The 25,807-nt window shown below is 45.8% G+C and overlaps 1 protein-coding gene across 3 annotated transcripts in view; it reads left to right on the plus strand.

Annotated features, from left to right (window-relative positions):
- Positions 1-6,077: 6,077 nt before the first annotated feature.
- LDB1 (LIM domain binding 1) overlaps positions 6,078-25,807 on the plus strand; it is a 64,555-nt gene continuing 44,825 nt past the window's right edge. For 2 of the 3 annotated variants that reach the window (XM_083615265.1, XM_083615266.1), the window contains exon 1: positions 6,078-6,491. In XM_083615265.1, the coding sequence (XP_083471391.1) occupies positions 6,467-6,491 (25 nt within the window). In that variant the 5' untranslated portion in view covers positions 6,078-6,466. The remainder of the gene's footprint in view (positions 6,492-25,807) is intronic. The other variant, XR_014548572.1, reaches the window with a different exon arrangement.

Here is a 25,807-nt window from a genome sequence, read left to right on the forward strand (position 1 = left end):
ATACTGAAGAAAGTTGCAACTTCCTAACTGGAAGACACTACATCTATTGAGCAATGTGGCTATTATTTTAAAGTTTCTGTTTTGGATAAATATTCAAGTTTCACCTCTTAGCTCCGTTGCCTGCTACAGTTTAGTGGTACTGTGTTATTGATGTCAGACTGTATATTTTAAAGGCTTTTAATTATACTTCATCTGCTTGTATTGACAGAAATATATGACAACTCTGTTCCATTTGCACTGGCTAGAATGAGCATCAGAATGTGAAGTTTCTTGTCATTATCAGATTTTATTAGTAAGTGCTCCCTTCTTTTTGTGAATGTGTTCTGTATCCTTTCGGTATTACAGTGGTACCTTGGGTTAAATACTTAATTTGTTCCGGAGGTCCATTCTTAACCTGAAACTGTTCTTAACCTGAAGCACCACTTTAGCTAATGGGGCCTCCGGCTGCTGCCACGCCGCCAGAGCACAATTTCTGTTCTCATCCTGAAGCAAAGTTCTTAACCTGAAGCACTATTTCTGGGTTAGCGGAGTCTGTAACCTGAAGCGTATGTAACCTGAAGCGTATGTAACCCGAGGTACCACTGTACTTCCTTTCTCTTTGTTCTTTTAGATTCAACATCTAGGAACAGGTTATCTAATATCCTTTGGAAGGCTTCTAGTAGGAATTATCACTGCCACCATTATCATAAATAATTATCAAAATACAAATTGCTTTTAGGCTAGAGGGTCAGTGTCTTTCAGAGCACCAACATTGAAAGCCAGGGTCTCTTCTGTTCCATCCTCAGCTTTTGCCTCATTCTGATCAACACATGTGAAAATTTAAATAAATCTGCAGCACCCTTTGCTCTCTTTTTGGTGATAATTAAGTGACCACTTATCCCCACCCTATCTCCTCTAGTTTTGTTTAATGTCATTCTCTTGCAATAAAAAGAATAAATCAATCTGAATGTACATTTCGCTAACAGCCTGCCTCTTGTAAGAGGTTTTCAGGAACCAGGTTTGCTTTTCATATCCCTTCCCCAACTCCATATCTGTGAAGTCTTTTTATGTGTTCCATATCTGTGAAGTCCTTCTGCTAGGTAAAAGCTAATTTATTAAAGAGCTTGGCCATCTGTTAAGAGATCAGATTGTCCCAACCCTCTGGAGAACTGTTAAATAATTTTAAGGTGTACACACATAGTGAGCCATATTCTACAGAAAACCAATCCTTCACCCTTCAAAATTAGGAAATATTTCCCTGAAAAAATAGGCACTTTACTTTAGCACACTGGACAATCCCAAAGCCATATTGTTTTTCCTAATGACCCCAAATATTTCCTCAGCAGAAGGAAGTATATTTGAAAAAACCCCTCACCCAATAGTTCTTTTCACTTACAAATCCTTTAAATCATATTATGTATATGAATAGGGTAGGTCTGTGACCTGGATTCAGGAACTAAGGTATTTACCATCTCAAAAGAATGGCCCAGGCTGGCCAGGTAATGTAATCAGTAAAATATTATCAGGTATCTTGATAGACAGGAGACAAGTCACACTCTCAAATTTCTGTTGTAGACCTCTTTTGGTGGCAAGTGTATGAAGCTTTTTGGGTGCCCCCTGGCTAAGGGGCTGGGTAGTTTCTAAAGCCTTTAAAAGTTATATGACGCCTTTGTTCTGGGTCCTCACCACCTACCAAAGGGGGCGAATAATTCTGTTGCAACAGGTAAATAAAGATCTGCCTTGCTTTCACTGCCTCCTGCCTCCATCCATCCTTCTCTGACTGATAGGGGACAAGTGGAGTCCCTTGATGGAGAGTTGAGCTGTTAAAGGCAACCTCAGATTTTTCTATAACAGAATGTTGTGCTCCTCAATAAAATAGATGTTGGTTATCCCTGGATAACTGGGGATATCATCTGCAGGCACATGCATGCCCACAGGCCAAGTGTTGGCAACACGCCTCTAACCACTACACTTGCTTGTTCTCATGGTTCCCATTGCTGGGAAGTTATTAAAATAAATGGTAAGTTTGTGGATTCGTATACACCTAAAGGAAAGGAAAGTATGGTGAATAAAAATAATGTAAAACATGATTCCCACCCACTCCTTTATAGCAATCACACAAAACTATTCCACCCTACCTTTGGGGGGTAAACTGTGTCAAGAGATATCAGTGAACATCGTGAATTCACCTGGTTTTTTCTTCTTCTTCACTGATTGCATGACATCTTCCTAAGCAGAAAATTTGAGAATTCTGCCATCACACATAGGTGCACCATCAGTTCAACTTAATAATTAATCAAAGAGTAGATATTTAATTTTTATATAAAGCTGGGGGGGGGGGAAATAAGCTAGGGTTTTAAAGAGTTCCTTCTAAAGTGGCATGAATGAAAAGAAAGGACCAGGAAAACCTATGGTGAAACTAGGGAAAAAAGCAAATAAAAGCTGCACAAATCTGGTAATGCAGATAATACCAATACGTATAAAGAGGTGCTGTCAAAATTTATAATTCTGTATTTTAAAAGTACAGCTAAGAAGAAATACAGTGGTACCTCGGGTTAAGTACTTAATTCGTTCTAGAGGTCCATTCTTAATCTGAAACTGTTCTTAACCTGAAGCACCACTTTAGCTAATGGGGCCTCCTGCTGCCGCCACGCCGCCGGAGCAAGATTTCTGTTCTTATCCTGAAGCAAAGTTCTTAACCTGAAGCACTATTTCTGGGTTAGTAGAGTGTGTAACCTGAAGCGTATATAACCTGAAGCATATGTAACCTGAGGTACCACTGTACTGCCATGTACTAATTAAAAATAACCTGTTTTTTTACCTTAGTACACATTGACACATTGCTGGAATTGGGCTGTGGGGAGCAGTGTGGAGATGACCAAATGAGCACATGCTGTTTGTGGCCCAATATAAGGTACTCAGTGCATACAAGCAAGCTGAGGCAGGCTCTGCTTTCCTGTATCTTAAAAGCAGACTTCAAAGTATCCAGCAGGGAGTTAATATTGATTGTGTTATTGTGTATTATCTACATGCAGTCTTGACATGGTCAGAAGTGGTTTAACAGGCTTAATTTCTAAAGATAAATTGCTGGTGGCACTGTGGTCTAAACCACAGAGCCTAGGGCTTGCCGATCGGAAGGTTGGCGGTTCGAATCCCCATGAAGGGGTGAGCTCCCATTGTTCGGTCCCTGCTCCTGCCCACCTAGCAGTTTGAAAGCACATCAAAGTGCAAGTAGATAAATAGGTACCGCTCCAGCAGGAAGGTAAACGGCATTTCCATGCGCTGCTCTGGTTTGCCAGAAGCGGCTTAGTCATGCTGGCCACATGACCCGGAAGCTGACTGCGGACAAACGCCAGCTCCCTCGGCCTATGGAGCAAGATGAGCGCCGCAACCCCAGAGTCATCCGCGACTGGACCTAACGGACAAGGATACCTTTACCTTTAAGCATGCCTGAGAGCCATATAATATCTACTAGAAGTTTTGCCCCATTATGGGTGGTATTCAGCTAGGTTTTACTCAGAAGAGGCCCACTGAAATTAATTGGACACTCCTGTAGTACAATGAGTCAGTGTGTCTGGCTGTTAACCAAAAAGGTTGGTGGTTCCAGCCCACCCAGGGATAGCTGTGGGCAGAATTCCTATATTGCAGGGGTTTGGACTGGATGACCCTCGGTGTCCCTTCCAATTCTACAGTTCCAAGTTAGGCCCATTAATTTCAGCTGATTCTACTCAGAGTACAGTACAACATAGTTGAATGCCACCCTATGCTTATATTTGTGGAGCGCTGTTGATTGTTCTTTATTGCCAAGAGAAATTAATTGAGTACTGTATATAACAAGAGTTTTACTCAGAATAAAAGGTAAAGGTAAAGGGACCCCTGACCATTAGGTCCAGTCATGACTGACTCTGGGGTTGCGGCGCTCATCTCGCTTTATTGGCCGAGAGAGCTGGCGTACAGCTTTGGGGTCATGACTAAGCTGCTTCTGGTGAACCAGAGCAGCGCACGGAAACGCTGTCTACCTTCCCGCCAGAGCAGTACCTATTTATCTACTTGCACTTTGACGTGCTTTCAAACTGCTAGGTTGGCAGAAGCAGGGACCGAGCAACGGGAGCTCACCCCGTCGCAGGGATTTGAACTGCCGACCTTCTGATCGGCAAGTCCTAGGCTCTGTGGTTTAACCCACAGCGCCACCCGCGTCCCTTTTTACTCAGAATAGTTCCACTAAAATTCATGAACATGGCTAAGCTAGGTCCATTAATTGCTATTATTTATTTTTAACTTAATTGTCCTAAGACAGAGTCATTGCGTTTAAAAAGACATTGGAGATCAAATTCTGCTCTCTGTTTTTTGTGGTCTGTTTCTCTTGATCCATTTAAGATGTGTTAAGGGTACTCATATAAATTATGCAGAGGACCAAAAGTCGTAAGAGGTTGAGGCTGCAAATATAAGTCTAATTCTTCAAGTAACCAATATGAAAATCAAATTAATATGTATTAAAATAAATTAAAACTGAACTTATTATTTATAACTGAATGAGAGTCAGCGTAGTATAGTGGTCACTTTGATTAGAACTGGAGAGACTCATGTTGAAAGCTTCACTCAGCTGTGAAGCTCACTGAGAATACTGTATAGGGCTATTTCAGTCCAACCTACCTCCCAGGGTTGTTGTGAGGATACAATGTATGCTGTTTTGTTGGTGAAGAAAAATGGGTTCTAAATGAGGCAAATAATTTGAAGAACTGGAATGTAAACTGCAGTAGGAAATTCAACAAGAATACAGTATAAATACAATATAGGAAAAGACTGGCTAGGCAATAGATAAAGAATACAGGCATTACAGTAGATCACAAACTACTGTACATTATAGGAGGCACTGTCATAAAAAGACGAAAGCCATTTTGAGATGCCTTAGTAGAAACACTTTGGCCAAGACACAGTATTAGTCCTGCTCTGCTTAACACTGATTAGGTCTCAGCAGAGAGAAATATGTAAAAATTTGACTGCTTAATGCTGAATATGATGCAAAGGAAAAAATGGAAGATTCAGGAAAGAGCACCAGAAACATGATAGATATATAGGAATTTTGAAGGGGCATCTCATATTTATCTTGTACAGGGAAAAAATATATGGAGGTTTCAGACAATGAGTGCTACTCCTGAGCAATTGCCTCTGGAACAATTTTTTAATTTTAATTTTTCACAAAGATTGCTTTTAAAGTAGGAGGATGTGGTTTTTCTTTGATAATAAAGAACAAGATGCCATGCTTGTAACTGGTGGGAAGAACCATTTAGGTTGCATTTTCCATCCAGGAATAATTACTTTGGAATACAGGTAAAGGGAGGGGAGGGAATTTTGTGTTGCTTGGTTTGGTTTTTTGATGTGGCAGATCTAACCCAGACTCAGCTCTGAAACGTATTTGCAACCACCAGGGCTTAGTGAGTCCTGGGAAATGTAAAGTAACGATACAAGAAAAGTGTCGCCGCCGAGCACTGCAGAGTGCCTTTCCTTCTTCGCCACTGAGTCATCGTGGCCGGTCCCCACACACCTCATTAGCAGGCCTTGCAGGGTAGGTGGCAGGCAGGCTTTGCAGCAAGCGAAACTACACAGGGCATCCAGGGCAGGGCAATGGAGACAAATGGTTTGAGAAATCGGGGAACGTGGGGAGGATCGGTGCAAGAGGCTGGGTCATCTGCAGCAGGGATTTGGTCGGGGAATGAATCCTGCCTCGGTGCAAGGGGAGAGAGGGAATCCACGGCTCCCGAGGATCCTTCTGATTTTGGAACGATTCAGCCCCAGCCACAAGTTCGCGCCTAAGCAAGATGCACGCAACGCACGTGATCCCGTGCTTTTGCACCCCCGGCGCGCACACATGTATATGCACGCTTGCAAAACATGCCAGCACATGCCACCACACGAGAATACACAGAGAGAGGCAGAGAGAGGCGAGCGCGCAGACTAGTGCGCGCGCCTGCCTCTGCTCCCCTCCCCTCCCCGCGCGAGCCCGCCAAGGGTGGCTGCTGTGGCAGAGATTGGTGTGTTTTTCCCCATCTGCGTCACATGGCTGCCCCTCCCCCCGCCCGCCTGCCCCTCCCCTCCCTGTCGCGGCTCGGCGCTCGGCTCAGGTCACTTTGACAAGCTCGCGCTCGCTCTCCTCCCCCTCCGCCGCGCAATTAGCATATTAATCAGCCCCCGGGATCGGGATTCGGATCCGATCGGAGCGCCTCGTCTACGCGCACGGCGAGGCCGGAACGCAGCGTAGCCCAGCCCTGGACTCGCCGAGAGACGCGGGATCGGGCTGCTGCTGCTGTTGCTGCTGCCGCCGCCGCTCCGCTTGCTGCGGCTGCTGCGCTTCCCGGCGGGGAGGCCCCGCGATCGGGGGGCGGCCTTGCCCGAGGGCTCGGCCGGGGTCTCTCTCAGGGCGGCGGATGCCAGGGCCCCGCCGAGCGGGCACGTCGCACCTCCCCTGCGCCAGGCCGGGCATGTGAAGATGTCAGTGGGCTGTGCGTGCCCAGGTGAGTGCGAGCGCTCGGGGAAGCAGGGCGAGGGGAGAGAGGAGGGAGCGGTGGGGCGAACATCCTTCTCGAAGCCTGGGGGAAGCGCCTGCCTGCCTCCCTGCCCCTGCCCGGGCCCCTCTGCAACCAGACGGAAAACAACCCCGCAGAAACCTCCTCCTCCCTCCCCTCCCCTCCCAAGCAGGGGGAGCAGTTTTGGGGATGGCGGGGTTTCAGCCGAGCATGAGGTGGGGGAACCTGGCGTTGGCTCGGGATCTGTGCGCGCGCGCGCGTTTGCGGTAGGGCATTTTGCTTGCCACTAGTATAGCTGGTATCTGGCCAGAGAGTGGGGGGCGGGGGGGGGCTGGCGCGGTGTGCCCAGCGCTGAGGTGAATGCCTGTTGGAGTTGCTCCTGTGATGGGGGAGGGTCTCCGTTGCTGGGAGTGGGGCACTGTGCAGTTAAGAGGAATGCTGGGAATGGGGGGGGGTCGGGCTAGGATTGCTAGATCAACATTACAAAAATAGTTGTGGGAGGGACCTGTGCTCTGTGACAGCAGTGGCTGCGCGGGTACTGCTCTCCAGGGGTGTTCGGTTGTGGGGCGGAGGGTCGTCCTGTGGGGGTTGTATTCAGCAGTGGGGTGCCGATATCCTCAAGGGATGTCGCTTTGCAGCGCGCGAAGGTGTGCGCTTCTTCCGCCTCTACAGGGTTCTGTGCAAACGTCTCTTCCGTTTTTAGGATCACTAATTCCAGTAATTCATAGCCTGACAGTGCTCAAGGATGTGGTTTATTGGGGTTCACTCCAGTCTGGTGAGGTTAAGCATTGCCTCCAGAGTTGACTTGTTCGGCCCAAGAAGGGGGATGAGGAAGTTGCTATTTTGGGGGGACGGGGGGGGGGGAAAGGACTGACTATTGCCCTGCAACTGCTCTTTTTGGAGAAACTGTTGAAACTACATGGTTGTTGGGTCTCTCCTCTTTGCTAAGTGCTTTTGAGTTGGAGTAGGGGAAGAGGAGAACTAGCTGGCTCATTAACATAGATTTTTATTGGTTTTAATTTTTGTATTATATTGCAAGTTGCTTTGAGTTTGCATTTCCTTTTAAAAAAAAAGATCAACCAACAAGTTTAATAAATAAATAAATTGATTTAGCTGGCAGGCGTTCAGCTCTGTGCCAACATGGGTCTTACTGTGCTATCAGAGTGAAAATTTCCTGATAAGCCTGGGAGTTGCTCCAGAACTAGAGAGTTTTGTAAATTCTGGGTGCTCCTCAATATAGTATTATGCCCCACAACCATTACTCCAGAGCTTTTAAAACACTTGCACATAAGTTGCCATAGTTGTGAAATGTGCAGCCAAGCAGGGACCCATCCCATTAGTGTTTGGTAAAAGACAGGTGCCAGTCAGGAAGGCTAAGATCTGGGACTGGGTGTGTCTAATAACTGAGGAATGCATTAAGTATTCAAGACTGCTGCTAAGAGGGAGCTGATGGCCATCCTCCATAAAGCATCAAGGATGGGTACTGATTCTCTGCAGACTGTCTGTTCCATTATCAGAACTCTTTGTCTAATGTTATCTCTCTAAATGCCATGAGTGGTGGGGTGGGGTCAAACAGCTTCCCCAGTAGGTTTTCTTCAAAGATGTGTTTGACATGACCATGCTCAACTCCCTTTCCAGCCCCTTTCCTTTTGGAACAATTGTTGCCCGTGGCTCCTCTTCTGCTTCAGCAGCCTGTGACACAATCAAGCAGATTGTGTGGGCGTCACTGAAAAGTTAGGCTGCTTTCAGTAGGGAGCCTGCTGTGCTGCACCCACACAGCCCATGGTTTTTTGGGGAAAACCCTTCACAGCAGAGGCCTAATTTGCCAGAGAGGCTTCACTAATGACCTCCCGTAACTGACAGGGAAGTGGCTTGACTGCCTGAGAATTTATACCTCACTCTTAGAGGGGTGCTGCACCCCACACTGAGGAAATGCTAGTGGCCAGGTAATGTCCAACTGCTCCATCTCCCAGTAACACACCAGCCTGACCCAGATTTCCTGAGTGTGGGTCAATTTCCTCCAGTGGGCATGGGCCATTAGTGTATATCTCCCAGCACACAGGAGCCCCCGCCTAATCTGACATTGGATCCCTGAGACCCTAACCTCTCAGATTCCCTTATTACCCGCTACCTGTTGTCTGCTTGAATCTACTTCCCTGGCTTGCAGCAATCTCTGTTTCTAAACAACCCCCCTTCCCTTCCACTTCCCTTCCCCCACAACCTCCTCCTCCATCTCCCGCTGGAAGCTGCCAGAGCAGCGGCTGCTTCCTCAAGCAGAAAGTCACGTGTTCTCCCTCCAAAGCCAGGCCAAACATTTAAAGCACCAGGCACAGCATGGGTTTCTTCTCCCTCTCCTCCCTCCAGGCATTCCTCCTTATCTAGCCCTGCATTGGCCCTTCCCGTCTGCTGGCCAATACAAGTGGGGTGGGGTGGGGGGTAGCCAGGGTACTCCATGTCCCAAGGAGCCTGCAATCTGCCTATAAAAAAACAGGTCTGCTGCTGCTGCATAATGCCTGGCTTTTCATAGAGGATCTTGCATTAAGCAAGATGAAGATTGATCCTCTCTGCATCCTTAGCTACATGGCACTCCTGTTTTCTTTCACATTCAAGGTTGGACCTGTGCGTACCAAGGGGCTTGTTAAAATCCCAGCTCCCCAAGGTGTGCACAAGACAACAAATGCTGTGTTGTAGCCATGTCTTGTCCCAGGTGTTTATAGATAGCATCTTACAAATGGCCTGGGGTTCAGAAGGCCCCGTAGGAGAACCAGGTCCCCCTGCTAGAATGGGCGCTGGCTATTTCCAATGGTTGCAGAGGGGAGGTAAGCACCCACGGTTTGTGCCTCCGTGCATGTGCATCTTTTTTCATGCTGCAACTGTAGTTTTCCCCATGATTTTGCTCCTAGGAGCCCATAACAGACTGTTTATCGGAATATAGAACAAACAAGCTCTGGTTCTGGCCTCCTGCCAGCTAGAAACATTTAATGAGCCTCTCGTGTGGCTGCTCTTATGGAGGGGGGGGCTGCATTAACTTGGAGGAGTTTCCAGCTGTGGGTATATTTGCCTTTAAAGGGGAATCCATGGCATTTGTAAGTTACAACAAAAGGGTTGCCTCTATAGGGCATTTCTCCATGTGGTGTAGCTCTGTATTCCTTCCATTTTCTCTAGGGCAGAAAGCAAGACTAGTGCCTCACACGCATCCTGTAGACCAGAGGGAAATATCTGATTCCAGTGTGCTTACTGAGTCTCTTGCCTTGCACCAATCCTTCCATGCCTTTCTCCAATTCCTCCAATTTCCCAGAAGCAGACATTCTTCTTGATTTTTTTTTTAAAAAGTGGGGGGTGGCTATAAAATGCGTGATGCAGGAGAGCCAAAGCAGGGGTGTGTGTGTGTGTGTGTGTGTGTGTATAATGATGGTGTTGGTGCTGGGTGTGATGTCTCACTGCCACAGCTGGGCCTACAGGGTTGTGTTACGCAGTGCGTTGTGTACCATATGTTGACTTCCATTATGAAAATTCTTGTGCGATCAGGACACCGCAGTAGTTTGTGCAAATAAATGTGCTTGTGTATATGTTATAAAGCTGTTTCCTATGAAGCTGCAATTGTTCAGATAAACAACTCTGCTTCAGAAAAGACTGGAAATGTTTAGTGTTGTGGTTTTGCAGCTGAAGATTGGCTGATAAACCTGAGTCCCTGGTTTCTCCGTTGGTATATGGCATGGTTCACTTGCCAACACCATTTTGACCCCACCTCCTCAAGGAGTACTTTAGGGCATCCACAAAAATAATATATTGGCTTTTCTCAGTGTAGTAGTGCTGGACATAGTGATACAGGGCCTTGCAGAAGCCCATTTGGCTTTCTTGAAGAGATTTCAGTCTTTTTCTTTGTTATAGACAACAGTCACTCATTGGGTTAATGAGGAGAACCCAGAAGATGTTCCTCCCATACAATTCCTTCCCATGTTTTCTCTGCTGTTTGCTTTTTCCTTTCTTCATAAAGGCATTTATACCCCACCCTTTAGCAAAAAAAGGCCCTTGAAGCGTCTTACAAAAATCAGTACCAAGTTCTTTCTCATTGTGGTTTTTAAAAACTGACATATGAAAATGTTCTTTTGTTTTTTTCTTTGACTTCCAGTGCAGTTGCAACACAAACATTTCAGCGGTTGCTATTGTCTCACCTGGTGCAGAAAAGTGGTCTAGAACATAGCTGGGGATAGTATGAAGTCCTGCCTTTCTGCATTGCTTGCCTTGCAGCTACCTGTTTACACTTCTTCCATTACCTGTAACACAATCCCTAATGTTATTATTTGTCCAACAGTTGGCATTAGCCTTTTTTTTTGTTTTGTTTCACTCATTAAATTTTAATTTCATTTTATTTATGGCACTTCTCAGATTTTCCAAATTTGTAAAGCGGATTGTGGGGGGTAGGATACCTGACACTGCTCACTAGTTCTGTGCCAGGGACTGGGCAGCTCTAATGTGCCACCCACTTCCACCTTTGCTCTCGCATTCCAGGACGATAACAGTTTGGAACTACAGTGATAATCTCACTCTTAGCTGATTGCAGAAGAGCAGCGTCTCAATAGCACTAAAGAGCCATAATGAAGAAGCACCTTGGGTCATTGCAATGCTCTATTTGCATTTTCCCACACCTGCAAAGAATAATTTTATAAGTGGTTTTTCCGGAGATAGGAATGCAGGACGTGGAACATAGGAAGCTGTTGTATATACTGAGTCAGACCATTGGTCCATCTAGCTCAGAGGTTGCACTGACTGACAATGGCTTCCTAGAATTTCAGGCAGGGAATCTTTCCCATCTCTACCTGGAGATGCCAGGGATTGAACCTGGGACCTTCTGCATCCAAAGCAGATTCTCTGCCACTGAGCTATGGTCCTTCCCTTTCAAGGCAGAGGTGGAATCCTTCCCTTCCCATTACTTTCACAAGTCAATGTTACAGCTGATGGAGATGCTATTACTGATTTCTGAAGGTGACTTTGCACAAGAAAATGGGAACCAGGTGGCCAAAGACACTTGGTTAAGTGGGTTTGTTCTGCAAAGGAGATGCTACTTATATACAGTCGTACCTTGGATCTCGAACGCCTTGCGACTCAAACCTTTTGGCTCCCAAAAGCTGCAAACCTGGAAGTGAGTGTTCTGGTTTGTGAACGTTCTTTGGAACCCGAATATCTGACGTGGCTTCCATGGCTTCTGATTGGCTGCAGGAGCTTCCTGCAGCCAATCGGAATCCGTGCCTTGGTTTCCAAACATTTTGTAAGTCGAACTGATTTCCGGAACAGATTCCATTCGACTTCCGAGGTACAACTGTATAATGGCTCATATTGCCTCAGAATTATTCTCTGTTCTGAGCCCTTCAGATGGGACAGATATACATCCATCAAATGTTAAGTAAATACAAATAGGTTATGATTGCTTTGTTTCCCTTCTACAGAATTTAGAACAGGGGTCAGCAAACTTTTTCAGCACGGGGCTGGTCCACTGTCCCTCAGACCTTGTGGGGGAGCCGGACTATATTTTGAAAAAATAAATAAATGAACGAATTCCTGTGCCCCACAAATAACCCAGAGATGCATTTTAAATAAAAGCACATATTCTACTCATGTAAAAACACCAGACAGGCCCCACAAATAGCTCAGAGTTGCATTTAAAATAAAAGGACACATTCTACTCATGTAAAAACACGCTTATTCCCAGACCATCTGCGAGCCGGATGTAGAAGGCGATTGGGCCAGATCTGGCCCCTGGGCCTTAGTTTGCCTACCCATGATTTAGAATATGCTTGAGCAAGGAAAAGGGAGAGAAGCACTCTGTTGTGGGAGCACTATAGTGGCAGAGTGATTGGAGCTGGGGGCCAAATAAGCAACTTGGGTAGAGCTCAAAAGTTCTCCCATTATCCCTGGAAGCTCTAACCAAAAACCTCTTTGGTTTCTGAATTTTCAGCAGTCTTTCTCTGCAGTTGTGAGGACCAGAAACTTGATTTAAAAAACCAAAAAGAACTTTATGAAAGCTGAGATGCCCAGTCCAGATACCATGCAATATTGATAGCACTAGTGTATTTGTCCTGTCAGAGCAGTTTTTCCTTAGGCATTGAACACTTCTGCCTTCACTCAAAGGGGAAGTACTGCCTAATGAAATTATGAAGTGCAATAGAGTAGTTCCTGGTTCTTCTCCATTTGAATCATCACTGAATAGTCAGGCTATTTATTAGGCTACCTAGGATGTAAAGTGCTCCAGATATCCAAATGGCCTCAGAGCACATGCACAGACCCTGATTCCATGACTGCTGGCTGACTGGAGATTGTCACAAACCATGTGGCCAGTGTTAGAAACTGGGATAGAAATGGCTCCTGGGACCTGGGTTGTGGGCGCCTAAACAGAATATCTAGTGTGGCCATTTGGTGGTGGCGAAGTCGGCAACGCTTTTTATTTATTATTTTGATAAGCATGAACTAATACGCAATTCACATAAGTGACATATTGTTAATATAATATTTTTAACAGAAATTGTTAATACATGTTTAATTTCGTGTTTACAATAAAAATATTGGTACTATACTTCAGTTTTCAATACGCTACTCTTTATTACTAAACTCCTTGACATATTGTCTAATCCTAAACCTTAACATATACTTTCAAAGCACATGCAAATGGAGAATCTTTAGATGCAAAATGCACCTGGTGCCCTGCTAATTTCAAACCCTGCATGTAGCCAGGAATGGCTTCTGTTGGGTTTGTGTGTGTGAAAAAGAGGGGTGGCGGAGGCTGTTCAATAGATATTTGAAATTCCTCCTTTCTTATGAGGTTATTCAGTACTGTGAATACTTCCCACAAGTATCTGTTGTTGCTAAAGAGTCTGGGAATTTGCTTCATGCTAACTTTCTGCTCCTCTAATCCAGGGTCCACAGCTAACAATCCCAAAGACCCCATATTACCTTTAGTCAGATGCCTTCCATGAAGATCAAGGTGCTACTAAGTATAAACAATAGGCAGATGTTGCCTCTGACTCCCAAGGGATTATTGCTGAAGGACATTCTCTTGTGCAATTCGCCACAATATTTAGAATTGGAAAGTCTTCTCTTAACCCTTTGGAGTAACTGGTCAGGGATGCTTGCATGGCAAATGGAGAAGTTTGTCGTGAGTAGAAGAAACAGGGCAGGTACCACATGGTGGCTTCAAGGACATTAAGTATAAGATGGAAGAGGCATCAGTGGTGCTCCTTACTGGAGCGAAATACACTGCTGGCCAGAATGAGAGTATTTTAGTAGCATTATAGCAGCAGGAAATTGGGTCCTTTTAGTAGACACTTGTAGAAAGACTAATCTTGCTTGTGCCAAGAAAGAGGTGGCAATGGACATTCCCAGTGGGGAGAGGAAACTACTGCAGTAGCAACTTTGTAGTCACAACCTGGAATTTAATGTACAGTAGATAGAAACACAGTTGTGTGCTGATTACATGGAGATAAGGCCAGAATGCAGGTACATTCTCTCTGTCTCTGTCTGTCTCTCTCACAGAGTCTTTCTCTTTCCCAAGCTTTTGAGCAGCTCTTGATCTCTGCATGTACTTGAAAACTCCATCCTTTGCAAAGAGAAAGACATGTTTCACTTGGGTAGCCTTCCTATGCCAATCTCTAATATGGAAAATGTGGGTGTCGCCAAACAAATAATCAAAAGTATTCATGGGATCTGTTAGGTCCAGATGGGTCTGTGATTGTCCATCTGCTCCAAGAGACCTAGTCAACAGAGGAAGCCACTTTACACTGAAGCAGACCACTGGTTCATCTGCCTCAGCATTGCCTACCCTGATTGGTAGCTGTCCTCCTGGGTTGCAGACAGGGGGCATTCCTAACCATTCACAGAGATGCCTGGGACCTTTTGCATGCTCTATTATGAACCATGGTCCTTCCCTCGACATGACTAGGGCTGTATGATTAATTCTGTTGTAGAGTAACCAGGAACTGGAAAATTCTACATAATTCATGGATGTGAAAGAACCTAGGAGATCCATGAAGCAGATCCTGTGGAAATTGTGGAGCCTCCAAACAGGATGCCAGATGTGACTTCATGAAGCTGGAAACAGAATACTGAACTAGACTTAAGCTAATGATGCTACTGCAGTTCCAGTTTGTCTCAGCAGTGGATGCTGGAAAGAGATGACAGGATGCAGAGGGAACTTTCTTATTGTCCAAGCTAGGAAGGGGCAGAAGATGCTGGTAGGGATTGTTTTCAGATGAAGATAGGAGGTTCTAGGCAGGGCTGTTGCTGCACCTGGGTGTAATAAGGGTTGGCAGTGAGAAGCAGTAGTGAGAGATTGTTTGATGGAGCCCGTGGGTGCTGAGTGGGGGCAGGAGCAGTGGATGCCTGGTGGGGGGCGAGTGAGCTGCTGTGTCATACTGGGCCATGATTGGTGCTTTCCCTGTGTGCACTCAGAACTGAAGCCGGAGTTAATTGGGAGCTGTCACATGCTGGGTGCATGTGAGCCCTTGCCAGCCACGCTGCGGCATCTAGCTCTGCTCTGCCGCTCGGCTGCCCAGGGAATTCACCAGCCAACCAGCTCTGAGACAAACACAAAGAAACCTCCGTGCTGCCAGCCTGGGGGCACACACTGCGCAGCCTGGGCATGCACCAGCCTTGGGAATAGGGAGGGGGCAGGCAGGGCCTTGGAGGGAGAACTGCAGGGGGCAGGATATGCTTCCTACTGGGGCAGGCTGGGGCTGGAGTGAAATTGGAATTCCCCTCCACCACCCGGCCAGCCCTCCTGCCGTCATTCAGACATTGCTTTCAGCAGGAAGAGTCTGCTGCGTCTAAACTCACTCGCAGCTCCCTTCACAATCAAGCCATCTGCCCTGCTTGTTTTGAGAGAGGAACTTTCCTAATGCATGCGCTCTTCCTCCACAGTCTGTAAGATGGAGCTTTTTTCTTGCAATAGCTGGGGAGGAATTACATGTCATGCACAACTGCACATAACAAAACACTATTAGGGTAAAGTAGTTTCAGGAGGGAGGCTGGTTCCAGAGAAGAGGCAGGGAGGCACGAGGAGGAAGTGGGTGCTTAACCCTTCTCCCGGCTGTCATTTTTCTGTTGCAGCTTCTGCCCGCCCCCACCCCCAGCCACTATTCCTATGGGCTTCCAGACACATGTTTGCAAGGGTGATCTTGCTTTTGGACCAATGTGGGGCAGCAGCAGGTCAGGGGAGTTGCATTAGGAAAGTGTCAGGAGGGGGAAGCGCTAAAGACACCCCACCACCCCAGTGCTGCAGTTTGCCTGCCCACCCCTGGAGGTGCTTTGCTCATGAAGTTTTGTTAGGTGTTTTTTTGGTGGGAGGGCAACGTGTATCTCCACCCTTGCAGATGATGTTGGTAAGTTTTGCCATGCAGCCCCAACATACATATTGGAAAGGAATGGAATAGAACACAGCTCTAGGGGTGCTCCTATGCAGAGATTAGGGCAAGGGGCTTTGTGAGTCCTATACACGATTGCATGTGGAGGGAGACTCTGCATTAGAGGTAATAAGCAAGTTAGAAGACCTGTGTGAGGACAAATCTGCACGTATCTTCTGCCAAGATGTGGAAGCAGCATCCTCCAACCCAAATAAGCAGGTTGCAGTTACTTGAGGTTAATTTAGCAAGCCCAGTCAGGAGGGCCCCCCAAAGATACCCTCGCTGCTGAAGAGCAGCTTCCGTGGAATATGAAAGGATGCATTAGGCACTCAGCTGCAGGTGAGGCGCTGTCTGCAAACGGATGCTGAAGATACACGAGGCTATGCAGGGCGTAATGGAATAATAGCAGGTGGTGGTTTAGACCGGCTGATGGGATGACAAGCCACACCCCTAGATCATGTCCCACATAAGGCACCTGAAGGAATAACATCTTTTTTTGAGCCAAGCCTTTTCTCTTCCTCCTCACCTGGATTTTCCTGGCAAGTTTCTCCCCCTCTCCACACCTTGTGCTTTGCCTAGGACGGTGCACCCCGCCCATCCCCATGGTGCCTGGGCACCCATCCCTGTGAAATGAATCCCTTCATGGCTTGTGGGGGGGGGGAAACAATTAGGCTTCTAAAGGAGGTGAGTCACAAGTATGATTCTGTACTTGTGGGTGGGCTCCGTTAGGTATCCCCAAGCTAAGCTGCCTACTTTCCTGGCTGTTGCTTTTTGCACACCATGGTACGGGTGCAATTATTTTGCCTGTATATTCTGTTAGGGATGTTCAGCTGCCAAAGATACTGTTTTACTGCAGAGGTGCGCAGACCTCAGGCTTTCAGCTTCCATTTTGTTTTCCACTAGAACCCACCAGCCAGAGCCAGGTGAATAAGAGTGTCTCATGCAGGTGGCTGAGAATTAATTGGCAGAGGTTGCCTTTGAGCACATGCTCAGTCCAGGAATTTTATCAGAACCAGAACCAAGATCACATCCTTTCACACACAAAAATCACACCTGGTCTCTCACCAGTGGGGAGTGAGGGGAGGGGGAGCTTTGTTGTTGTTCTTAGATAATTGGGAGTTTTTGCTGATCTGCTCCAAATAATCCAGAGATCTACCCATAGAATCCAATCTACTTTCTGCCCGCCTATGCTTTACTATAAGTGGTTATCATCACTGTTAGGTCCCTTCCACACTTCTACGATTCATTCTGGACACCCAGTTGCTCATAAGGGTGGTCCAGGATGCAGCTTTCATTTGCCTTCTGTCCTGCTGGAGGGAGGGAGGGAGGGAGTGCAGGCCCAACATTTGTGTTAACTCTAGCAGATCTAGTATTAACTCTAGCAGATCTTTTTGTCTAGTCTGGAATAACCCTTTGGTTATGCACCAACAGGGTCACTAATGTGCGTTCAGATCCACTCAGTTCACTAGAATGAATGAACAGCATGTGGTGGAAAGCATTTGACCACGTTTTTAGCACTTTTAAACTATGCTGGCTGCTAGTACAGTGAGCTAAAGTGTTAAGAGGTAACTACTCTACATTTAGTGATCTTAATTATGGGTCTGTAAATGATGGTGGGGAAGGGCTGCCACCCTTTCCTAAACCTCAGATGCTCTTAGAAACATAGGACGGGAGTTGACCTAATTGTCACCTAGTTCATTTCTGCTCTGGGACACGATATTCCATATCAGCAGTGTGCCAAAAACTGTCTATATGTATACATACATACATAAATGTATACATACATACATACATACATACATACATATGAATATGGAAAGTTCAAGGCAGCTTATTTAAGCATTTCACACTTTTACAGTTATTAATATTCTTTCTTACATTTAACCGAATTTTCTTCCTTGTACTTTAAGAAAAATTATTATCTTTCTTGCCGCTGAGGCTGAAATGATCACTTTAGATCATTTTAGACAATACAAAACAGTAAGCCTATTCCCACTCCTTTGATATTTTCCTCAGGCTTGAAGATACCCCATTGATTCAGCCTGTCCTAAGTGTGATTTGCATTTTAAACTGTGATTCTGTAAACATTTATCTGGAAGTAAGCACCACCAAACACAAGTGAACATTCACAGGATTGCATTGTCAGGCTGCAGTTCAGTGCACCATTATGTGGGTGTGAGCTTTGTGTAACCCAGTAGGACTTTTTAGACTAATAATTTTAGCCTTTGCAGATCAAGGACCCACATGCAGAATAATATGCTTTGCATCTCCACTCATCTCTCTCTCTCTCTCTCTCTCTCTCTCTCTCTCTCTCTCTCTCTCTTTCTCTCTTTTCAAAAACCCTGAAAAGAATTGTGGTGACATGACTCACCAGTTAAAGTCAGATCTTAGGCCTTTAATCATTTTTGTAGCTCTCTTCTGACTCCTTTCCATCTTCTTGTCAACACCCTCCTTGAATTGTGATGCTCAGAACTGTTGCCTACATGTGAGCAATGTATTTTTCCTGGCCTCAAAGCCTTGTCCTTTGTGGTTTTCAGAGACTTTCTGAGCTGGAGTTTAACTTTCGTTAGTTGGTAATCTAAAACAAAAGCCCACCATGGAATAATTTCCTCATGTGTGATGCACATTCTGACTTCCATTGCATCTGTTTCCCACCCATTCCTTTTCATTGCACGGAGTGTTTAAATTCTGCATAAACTTGCAGTGGAGCCTGCGATTATATTGTGGGAAGGTGTGAACAAGAGAACTTGCAACCTGAGCATAACTCATGCTTCATACAGCAAAATTACCAATACTTTGGTCAGAACCCTGCTCAAGATGCATTCCTCATGCCTGTTTCCCTCCTAAAACTGTCAGTGTGGTTCAGTGAGGTCAAAGGCAGAGTGGACTTAGCTTTGTAACCTCGGCAACTTGACCCTTCCTGACCCAGAACATCCCATAGGGGATTTAAAAGGGTGAGGGGAGGAAATCTCTGTTTACAAAATCCAGTTTGTGGGTACTTTGACTGCAGGCTCGTCCCCAATCTTGTTCATTTCCCTTCATCTACCAGCATGTTGCCAGAATTGCCTGGTTTCGGAAACCACTCAGCCTTATTCAGAGCTATTCATTCATTAGCTGAAGTTGTCCTGTCATAGACAAGTTGGCTGAGGACTAAGAGCCCTGCTTTGTTCTTTCCTAGGGAAGCCCTATATCAGGGGTAGCCAACACAGTGCCCTCCATATGTTGTTGGGCTACAGCTTCCATTATTGCTTATCCTTGGGTTTGCTGGGTGGGGCTGACGGAAGTTGTGCTCTACAATAGTGTCCTATACCAAATGTAATTGAACTGTGAAAAAGACTCTATAAACTGAAAGTAGAGGTGCTGTATATACTTCTTCTTGTTTTTTTGTTTGTTTTGTAATACAATAAAATCTTTAATAAAAACTAATTATTATTATTTTAAAAGAAGGACACCACTTTGGCTGCATCAGCCTTATATCATCTAAATCATGTTGATGGAATTTGTGCTCTGTATGTTCTACACTGATCTCTTTGCACATGTTTCCTGCCAGTTTTTGGTGAGACTCTCTACTGGTTTTATTCATGTTCTAGCAACACAGTATTTGCTCCATAGTCATTCTGGACAGCGACTAGGTGTCAGCCACATTATTGCTGATTTAAATTCGCCTCTCTTCACCTGTAGTTGGGCTTTCCAGATAACAGAGTCTCTACCAGCAGGGAGTCATGTCTTTTACCATGGAGTATATGCAATAGTATTCAATAAATAAATTTAAAGGTGATGGGAAGACTAAAGAGACTGGGTGGGGATTGGAATGCCACTCACTCAAAGAAAGAATGAAAGTTGAGGACTGAGTGGTGTGCTTGGATTCTGCTGTATATGTACTCTTATGCTGATAGGATAAAGGATATGGGTCATCCTACATATTTATTTTGGTCTGGATTGGATTGGAAAATGGATGGGCTGAGCCCAGTGTGGACTCCTAATCTTTATTACCCCTGCTGCAAAATGTGAGTAATAACGACCCACCTCACAAAAGTGTTGTGGGTGGACATGGTACGGACTGCAAAGCTGCTGGCAGCAGAAACACTGCAGCACAAGGGAAAACAAAAACATAACAGCTCCTACTCATTTTACAGCCAATATGAAGAGTTCTGGAAAGACAGCAGGAACTCCCTTTTCTCTAGCCCAGCCGGGTGTTGAGTAAGATAATGCCTTTCAGTTGTTCGTTCTATGGGCAAAAGCAAAAGCTGTGTTAAGCTATGCGCCTCTATTAATATGTGCATAAAAGAGGCCAAGAGAAGGATGTGTTTTAAAAGTTCTCCCAGCTGTGCATCTCATTGAAGATCACATCTCATACAGTTGGAGGCTATACAGTGGTACCTTGGGTTACAGACACTTCAGGTTAGACGCTTCAGGTTACAGACCCTACTAACCCAGAAACAGTACCTTGGGTTAAGAACTTTGCTTCAGGATGAGAACAGAAATCACATGGTGGTGGCGTGGCAGCAGCAGGAGGCCCCATTAGCTAAAGTGGTGTTTCAGGTAAAGAACAGTTTCAGGTTAAGAACGGACCTCTAGAACGAATTAAGTTCTTAACCCGAGGTACCACTGTTTCTAAATAACCTAGCCAGCCACATTGGTCTTTCCTGTTCTGTAGAGAACACCCACCCATGGATAAGTGGCTCCCCCACTGCTGGTAGAATGTGTAAACGGCAAGAAAAACTAACACTGATGCAGCTTGGATTGTTCAGTTCACACTGGGCTTACCCAGCCAATAGCTGTTGCCTGCCATAGCTCAATGGTAGAGAAACTTACTTTACATGCAGAAGGTTCCAGATTCAATCCTGAACATATCCAGGTTAGGGATGGGAGAGAAATCCTTGCCTGAAATCCTGGAGTCCCACTGCCAGTCAGTGTAGACAGTATTGTGCTAGAGGGACCACCAATAGTCTGACTATTGGCAGCTTCCTGTACATTGCCAGTCCTGTTCGGCCTTGCTGCCTCCCAGAATTCCCAGCATGGCAAGCTCCCATTAGGGCTTAGTTTTCACTGAGGTGTGAACCAGTGTTTGGGCTGTACCACTTCAGAATGTAGGTGGGGGCGCACATGACTGAATGCTGCTCCAAACAAAAAAGGGGTGTGTGTGATAATAACTGCCCCTCCACAAATATGTCTAGATGGCAGTGGGGAAAGCTAGAAGCTCCTCATTCTTATGATTCCTGGAGGACCCTTAAGGCTTCTACCTCTTAAGGCTTCTCCTCGCCCACCAAAAAACAAAATCAAAAAACCCAACAGCAGCTGGGGCTGCTAAAGCCTTTCAAGATATGTAAAAAGGAAACACTCTTCTGAAGATCCAGAACTCTTAGTTGACTGGCTTAACTCCATTAGATGCTCCCCCCCAAATGTGTGCTATTACAGCATCTCCAAAAAAAATAAGTAGACTGGGGATGAGGAAAGGAATTGGAATGGCATAAGGGGGAGAGAGGACAACTTGTACAGCAAAACCAAATGAAAATGCAGCTGCTTGCCTACACCTGAGTCCCAGCTTCAATTTGCAGAGGTTTCTTTTCAGAGGGGAGGGAGGCTGGGGATCCTATTTAATAACCAAGGTGCCTACTGCAGCATGTATCTGGCCTGAGACAATCCAGAACTGACAGTTGCTCTTGCTTTTTAAGTCCAAATCTTCAAGGCAAATGCCATAACTCTTCCCTTCTAGGTAGAGCAGCCTGATCCTTTCATCTCTTGTCTTGGAAATTTCAGCTGACCAAGTCTGTGAGCAGTCCTTTCCTTGCTAGAGGCCAAAGGTGTGCGTTGGCTGCTTTTGAAACACAGGCTCTTTCCAGCAGTGTAGCTTCCAGAGAAAACTAGATTCACAACAACTAGTGTCCAGTGGGACTGGTAGGAGAGAAGGCAGGGAGACTAACAGCAGGTGGAGCCGGAGCCAGAGAGAGGCAGAGTCAGCCCATGGCTGGTTGTAAGTATAAGGCAGACAGGCAGGCAGGGGGTAGCTGAGGGCAGACTGCAGTTGGTAAGGCAGTGCTCCTTTCACCCATATTGACCAGTCTCCACTGACAATTAGATTGTTTCCTATACAGTGGAACCTTGGAAGCCAAATGCCTTTGAATTCAAACATTTTGACTCCTGAACCCGGAAGTGATTGTTCCGGTTTTCGAACGATTTTCAGAAGCAGAACGTCCGGCGTGCCTTCCGCAGCTTCCGATTGGCTGCAGGACACTCCTGCAGCCAATCAGAAGCCATGCTTTGGAAGCTGAACGCTTTGGAAGTCAAACAGACTTCTGGAACTGATTCCGCTTGACTTCCAAGGTACGACTGTACTTGTATCCTGCTGGTCCTGTAGTGAGCTCAGAGCAATAGTTTAACCCCACAACAACCCTGTGAGGAAGATCTGGCTTGTAGAGAGTGACTTTCCTGGTAAACTTCATCCCTGAGTGGGGAGGCAATTCCAGATTTCTCTTGTTCAAACCCAGCACTCTGCTGCATCACACTGGCTCTCTAGAGAAAAACAAAGAATAGTTTTGTAACTGCAAGCAGGCTCTAAATTGCTTCCTGGCTGAGAGGGGCCGGAGTGTTATGGAGTGCTCCTGTTCTCAGCATGGACAGCTTCATTGATTACCGGGGAGGCTGAGTGGTGGCTGTAGTGATGAAGAACAGAATTATTTGCCTGAGCCATGGGAAGCAGATACCATGGTTTGCTTCAGGATTTTTCTGCATGTACCCATAACTTCTGTGACTCTTCTTCCTGAGGAGCAAGCAAAGAATTTTTTTGGGTTAGAACATTTTACTGTGGTACTTATAGAGATCAGAGTAGAAGGACAGAGGTACACACTGCTCTGAACTTCTGGTATTATGCTGACAGGTGCCATTGGCCATTATGAATGAAACAAATCCCCTTTCTTTGCCTCTTAATGGTGAAAGGACCAGCTCAGTGTATTACCAGGAACAGTGTTGAAGACTGTGCTGGGGCTCTTACCCCTTTAGTGTCAAGAGCAAACCAGGAAAAATGTATATAAAAGCACAGATGCAGATGTGGTGGCTGTGGAAACTGTGCTTGTTTATTTGAGATGTTGGTGGATGAATTTGGCTAATCTCTCTTCATGTTAAAATACAGTTATTTCTAATCAGTAGAAGTGTTTTGGTGTGGTTTCGCAGCTCACTGTGCAAGGCAAGCCACCCAGGGAGCCTGTTCTTCTTTCTCTCTGTGTGTGTGTGTGAGAGAGAGAGAGAGAGAGAGAGAAGTTGGAGGAGCTTGTTTAGGTTTGAGGACAGCTCATGATGGTCAACTGTGCCCTGCCATCAGTATTTCTCATTCACTCTCTTTCTTGCAAGGATTCTGCAGGATCAGTGGTATTGGACACAGAATGCAAAGCATCATTCCATCTTAGATGTATTTCCTTGCTGGAATTTCCCCTGCTTTCTCCTAGGAAAAAAAACCTGGTACCTTGTTGGGATGAGTGTAATCTGCTTCTCCTAGCAAAGCCACTAAGCATTTAATCCTACCAGCCAACAGAGCTTCCCCAGTGTCCCAGTTTAAACCACCAGCCTTTTGTGTGTCTGGCAAATTCAAGTTCACTTTCAGAAGTTGACTCTCAACCAGTATTAACTCGATAGTTTCCTTTGCACAGAGAGCACCACTCACTTCTGCAGCAGGCACATTCCTAATAAATGTTAGCTGTGTTCAAGCAACGTGAGTTCCAGTGTTCAACAACATGGGAGCAAGGAGGAGAGCCACAACAAGTAGCCCCATCCCTAGGGTGGCATGTTCCTCTCCTGACATACAGGTGAATGTCTATAGGGAGGGGGGCCTTCACAGGTATGTGCAAAGGTCCTTTCCCTACAGACTTTTGTGCTGTATCTGCAGATGTTGGCGGAGGAGGTAGGGCTACTTGGTCATTATAATATAATATAATATAATATAATATAATATAATATAATATAATATAATATAATATATAAATGTATTTGGTTTCACAGCTCACTATGATTTTTATTAAAGATTTCTTAGTTTATAAAAATACGTGTATTGTCTTCTTTCAAGTTGTGTTTTCTACAGATCAGTTTCATTTGTTGTGAGACATTATTATTGCATGCAGTATTGGGTCAAGAAGAAAAGAGGGGGAAAGGGGGAGGGTGGAGAGGTGAGTGGGGTGGGAATGCTTCTATTATTCTATTTAGCGGGGGGGGGGGGGGTTGTGTCAGTGTCACTTGTGTTGGTCCGTTATTGTTGAACACTGGAACTCATAAACACCCAAATACTGTAGGACTTTTGTTACATTTTTGTGATTCTGTTATGAAGAGAGAGTAGTGGAAACACAGCAGTATTTTAATCATGGAAAATTTCAGTGAGGCCTGTATGACGCAAATACTTGAACTCTTGGGCAGTATTAGTACTTGTTGCTGAGTCTTTGCAAGGGACAGTTTCTGAAGCTCAGGCGGGTTGGGAAACGTTATCTGCCACCACCACTGAAGCCAGTGGGGAACAACAGCAACTGCAGTACCATGATTAGAACCTGCTAAATGTTTCTTCCAGCTTGGAACCAGCCACCTCAGGCTCAGGAAACAAGTGGAGGAAGATGGAAGAATTACCTATTCAGTAGGGAGCTATCTGTTTAACTAGGCAGAGTCCCAATAGGGACTGTAAGCCAGGCTGGATTGAACTGCACCCCCCCTGGGGAAGGAACTGGCAGGAGAAACTCTATTCCTGATGCATTCAATATGCCCCCCCCCCCCGGAATCATCCAGATGCTGGAGCTAATGGAAAGGGTGGGGCAGTGCGCATGTCTGAGCCACTGTGCATGCAAGTTAGTTAAGAGTGAGCATCTCTGTATTTGTGCAAATACAGGCATGCGTGTATACCAAATACGTTTGCACACTTGGAATTCTGCAGTTGATATATTTGTTGTTTGTGTATCTCTGGTTTGCTTGCATTTGTGCACATTTGGGCTTTTAGGAATGGGCAGGCCTTTCTCCATAGAATGCATATTGATGCCTTGGAAAAACAGTAATCAGCAGCTTCATCTTGACATGCCAAATCTAAGGCACTCTTCATATAGAGACACACACAGAACGTTTTCCTCCTTTACAAGCCTGGGAAATAAATTTGCTTTGTGCAAGTCCAGAGGGGGGCTCAGAGAATCCATGGTTATCACCAACCCATTCCTCCTGAATTCTAGGTTAAAAGAAAAGATTTGTGTCGCTGAGCGGGGGAAATGCTCCCTTCCTCAGCCAGCTGCAAAAAGAGCCCTGCAGATCCTCCTTATTGCCCAGCAACTGAAGGAAACCACAAGTCATGCATGCAGGTGCCCGATAAGCCTGCCTTCTACAGAACAACTCTTGGGAGTGGGTGGGGCTGACTTTGCTGCTGCCTGTCCTCCTTTGCCTAAGTTGCTTTGTACAATTCCGCATGCTGAAGCCATGCTTAGGAAAGGGGCCCTACCAGATTTCCTCCCCAAACCAGTGGCGTAGCGTGGGTTGTCAGCACCCGGGGCAAGGCAAGTAATTTGCGCCCCTAACCTGTGGATTTGCGCCCCCTAACCCGTGGATTTGCGCCCCTAACCCTAACCCCCAGATGTTGCGCCCGGTGCGGCCGGCCCCCCCTGCACCCCCCACGCTACGCCACTGCCCCAAACGCCAACATATAGCAGCCAAGGCTCCCAGTGATGCCCAAATCCCCACGTAACCTTTGCTATTTTTGCTGGGGGTTGGTCTATTGATATCATAGGCTGCCATGGTGTTTCTGCCAATGTCTCAACATGCTTACTTCCATACTTTAAAAAGAAAGTGAAAGCAACCTGTTGTTACTAGTAAGTGAGCATTTCTCTCACCTACACACAGACGTGTGTGTACACCATTGCCAATTGTATAATCAGGTAGTGCTTTGTAGCTAACTTGCAT

The sequence above is a fragment of the Podarcis filfolensis genome (assembly GCF_964270895.1).
Source record: "Podarcis filfolensis genome assembly, chromosome: 5".
Taxonomy (NCBI): domain Eukaryota; kingdom Metazoa; phylum Chordata; class Lepidosauria; order Squamata; family Lacertidae; genus Podarcis; species Podarcis filfolensis.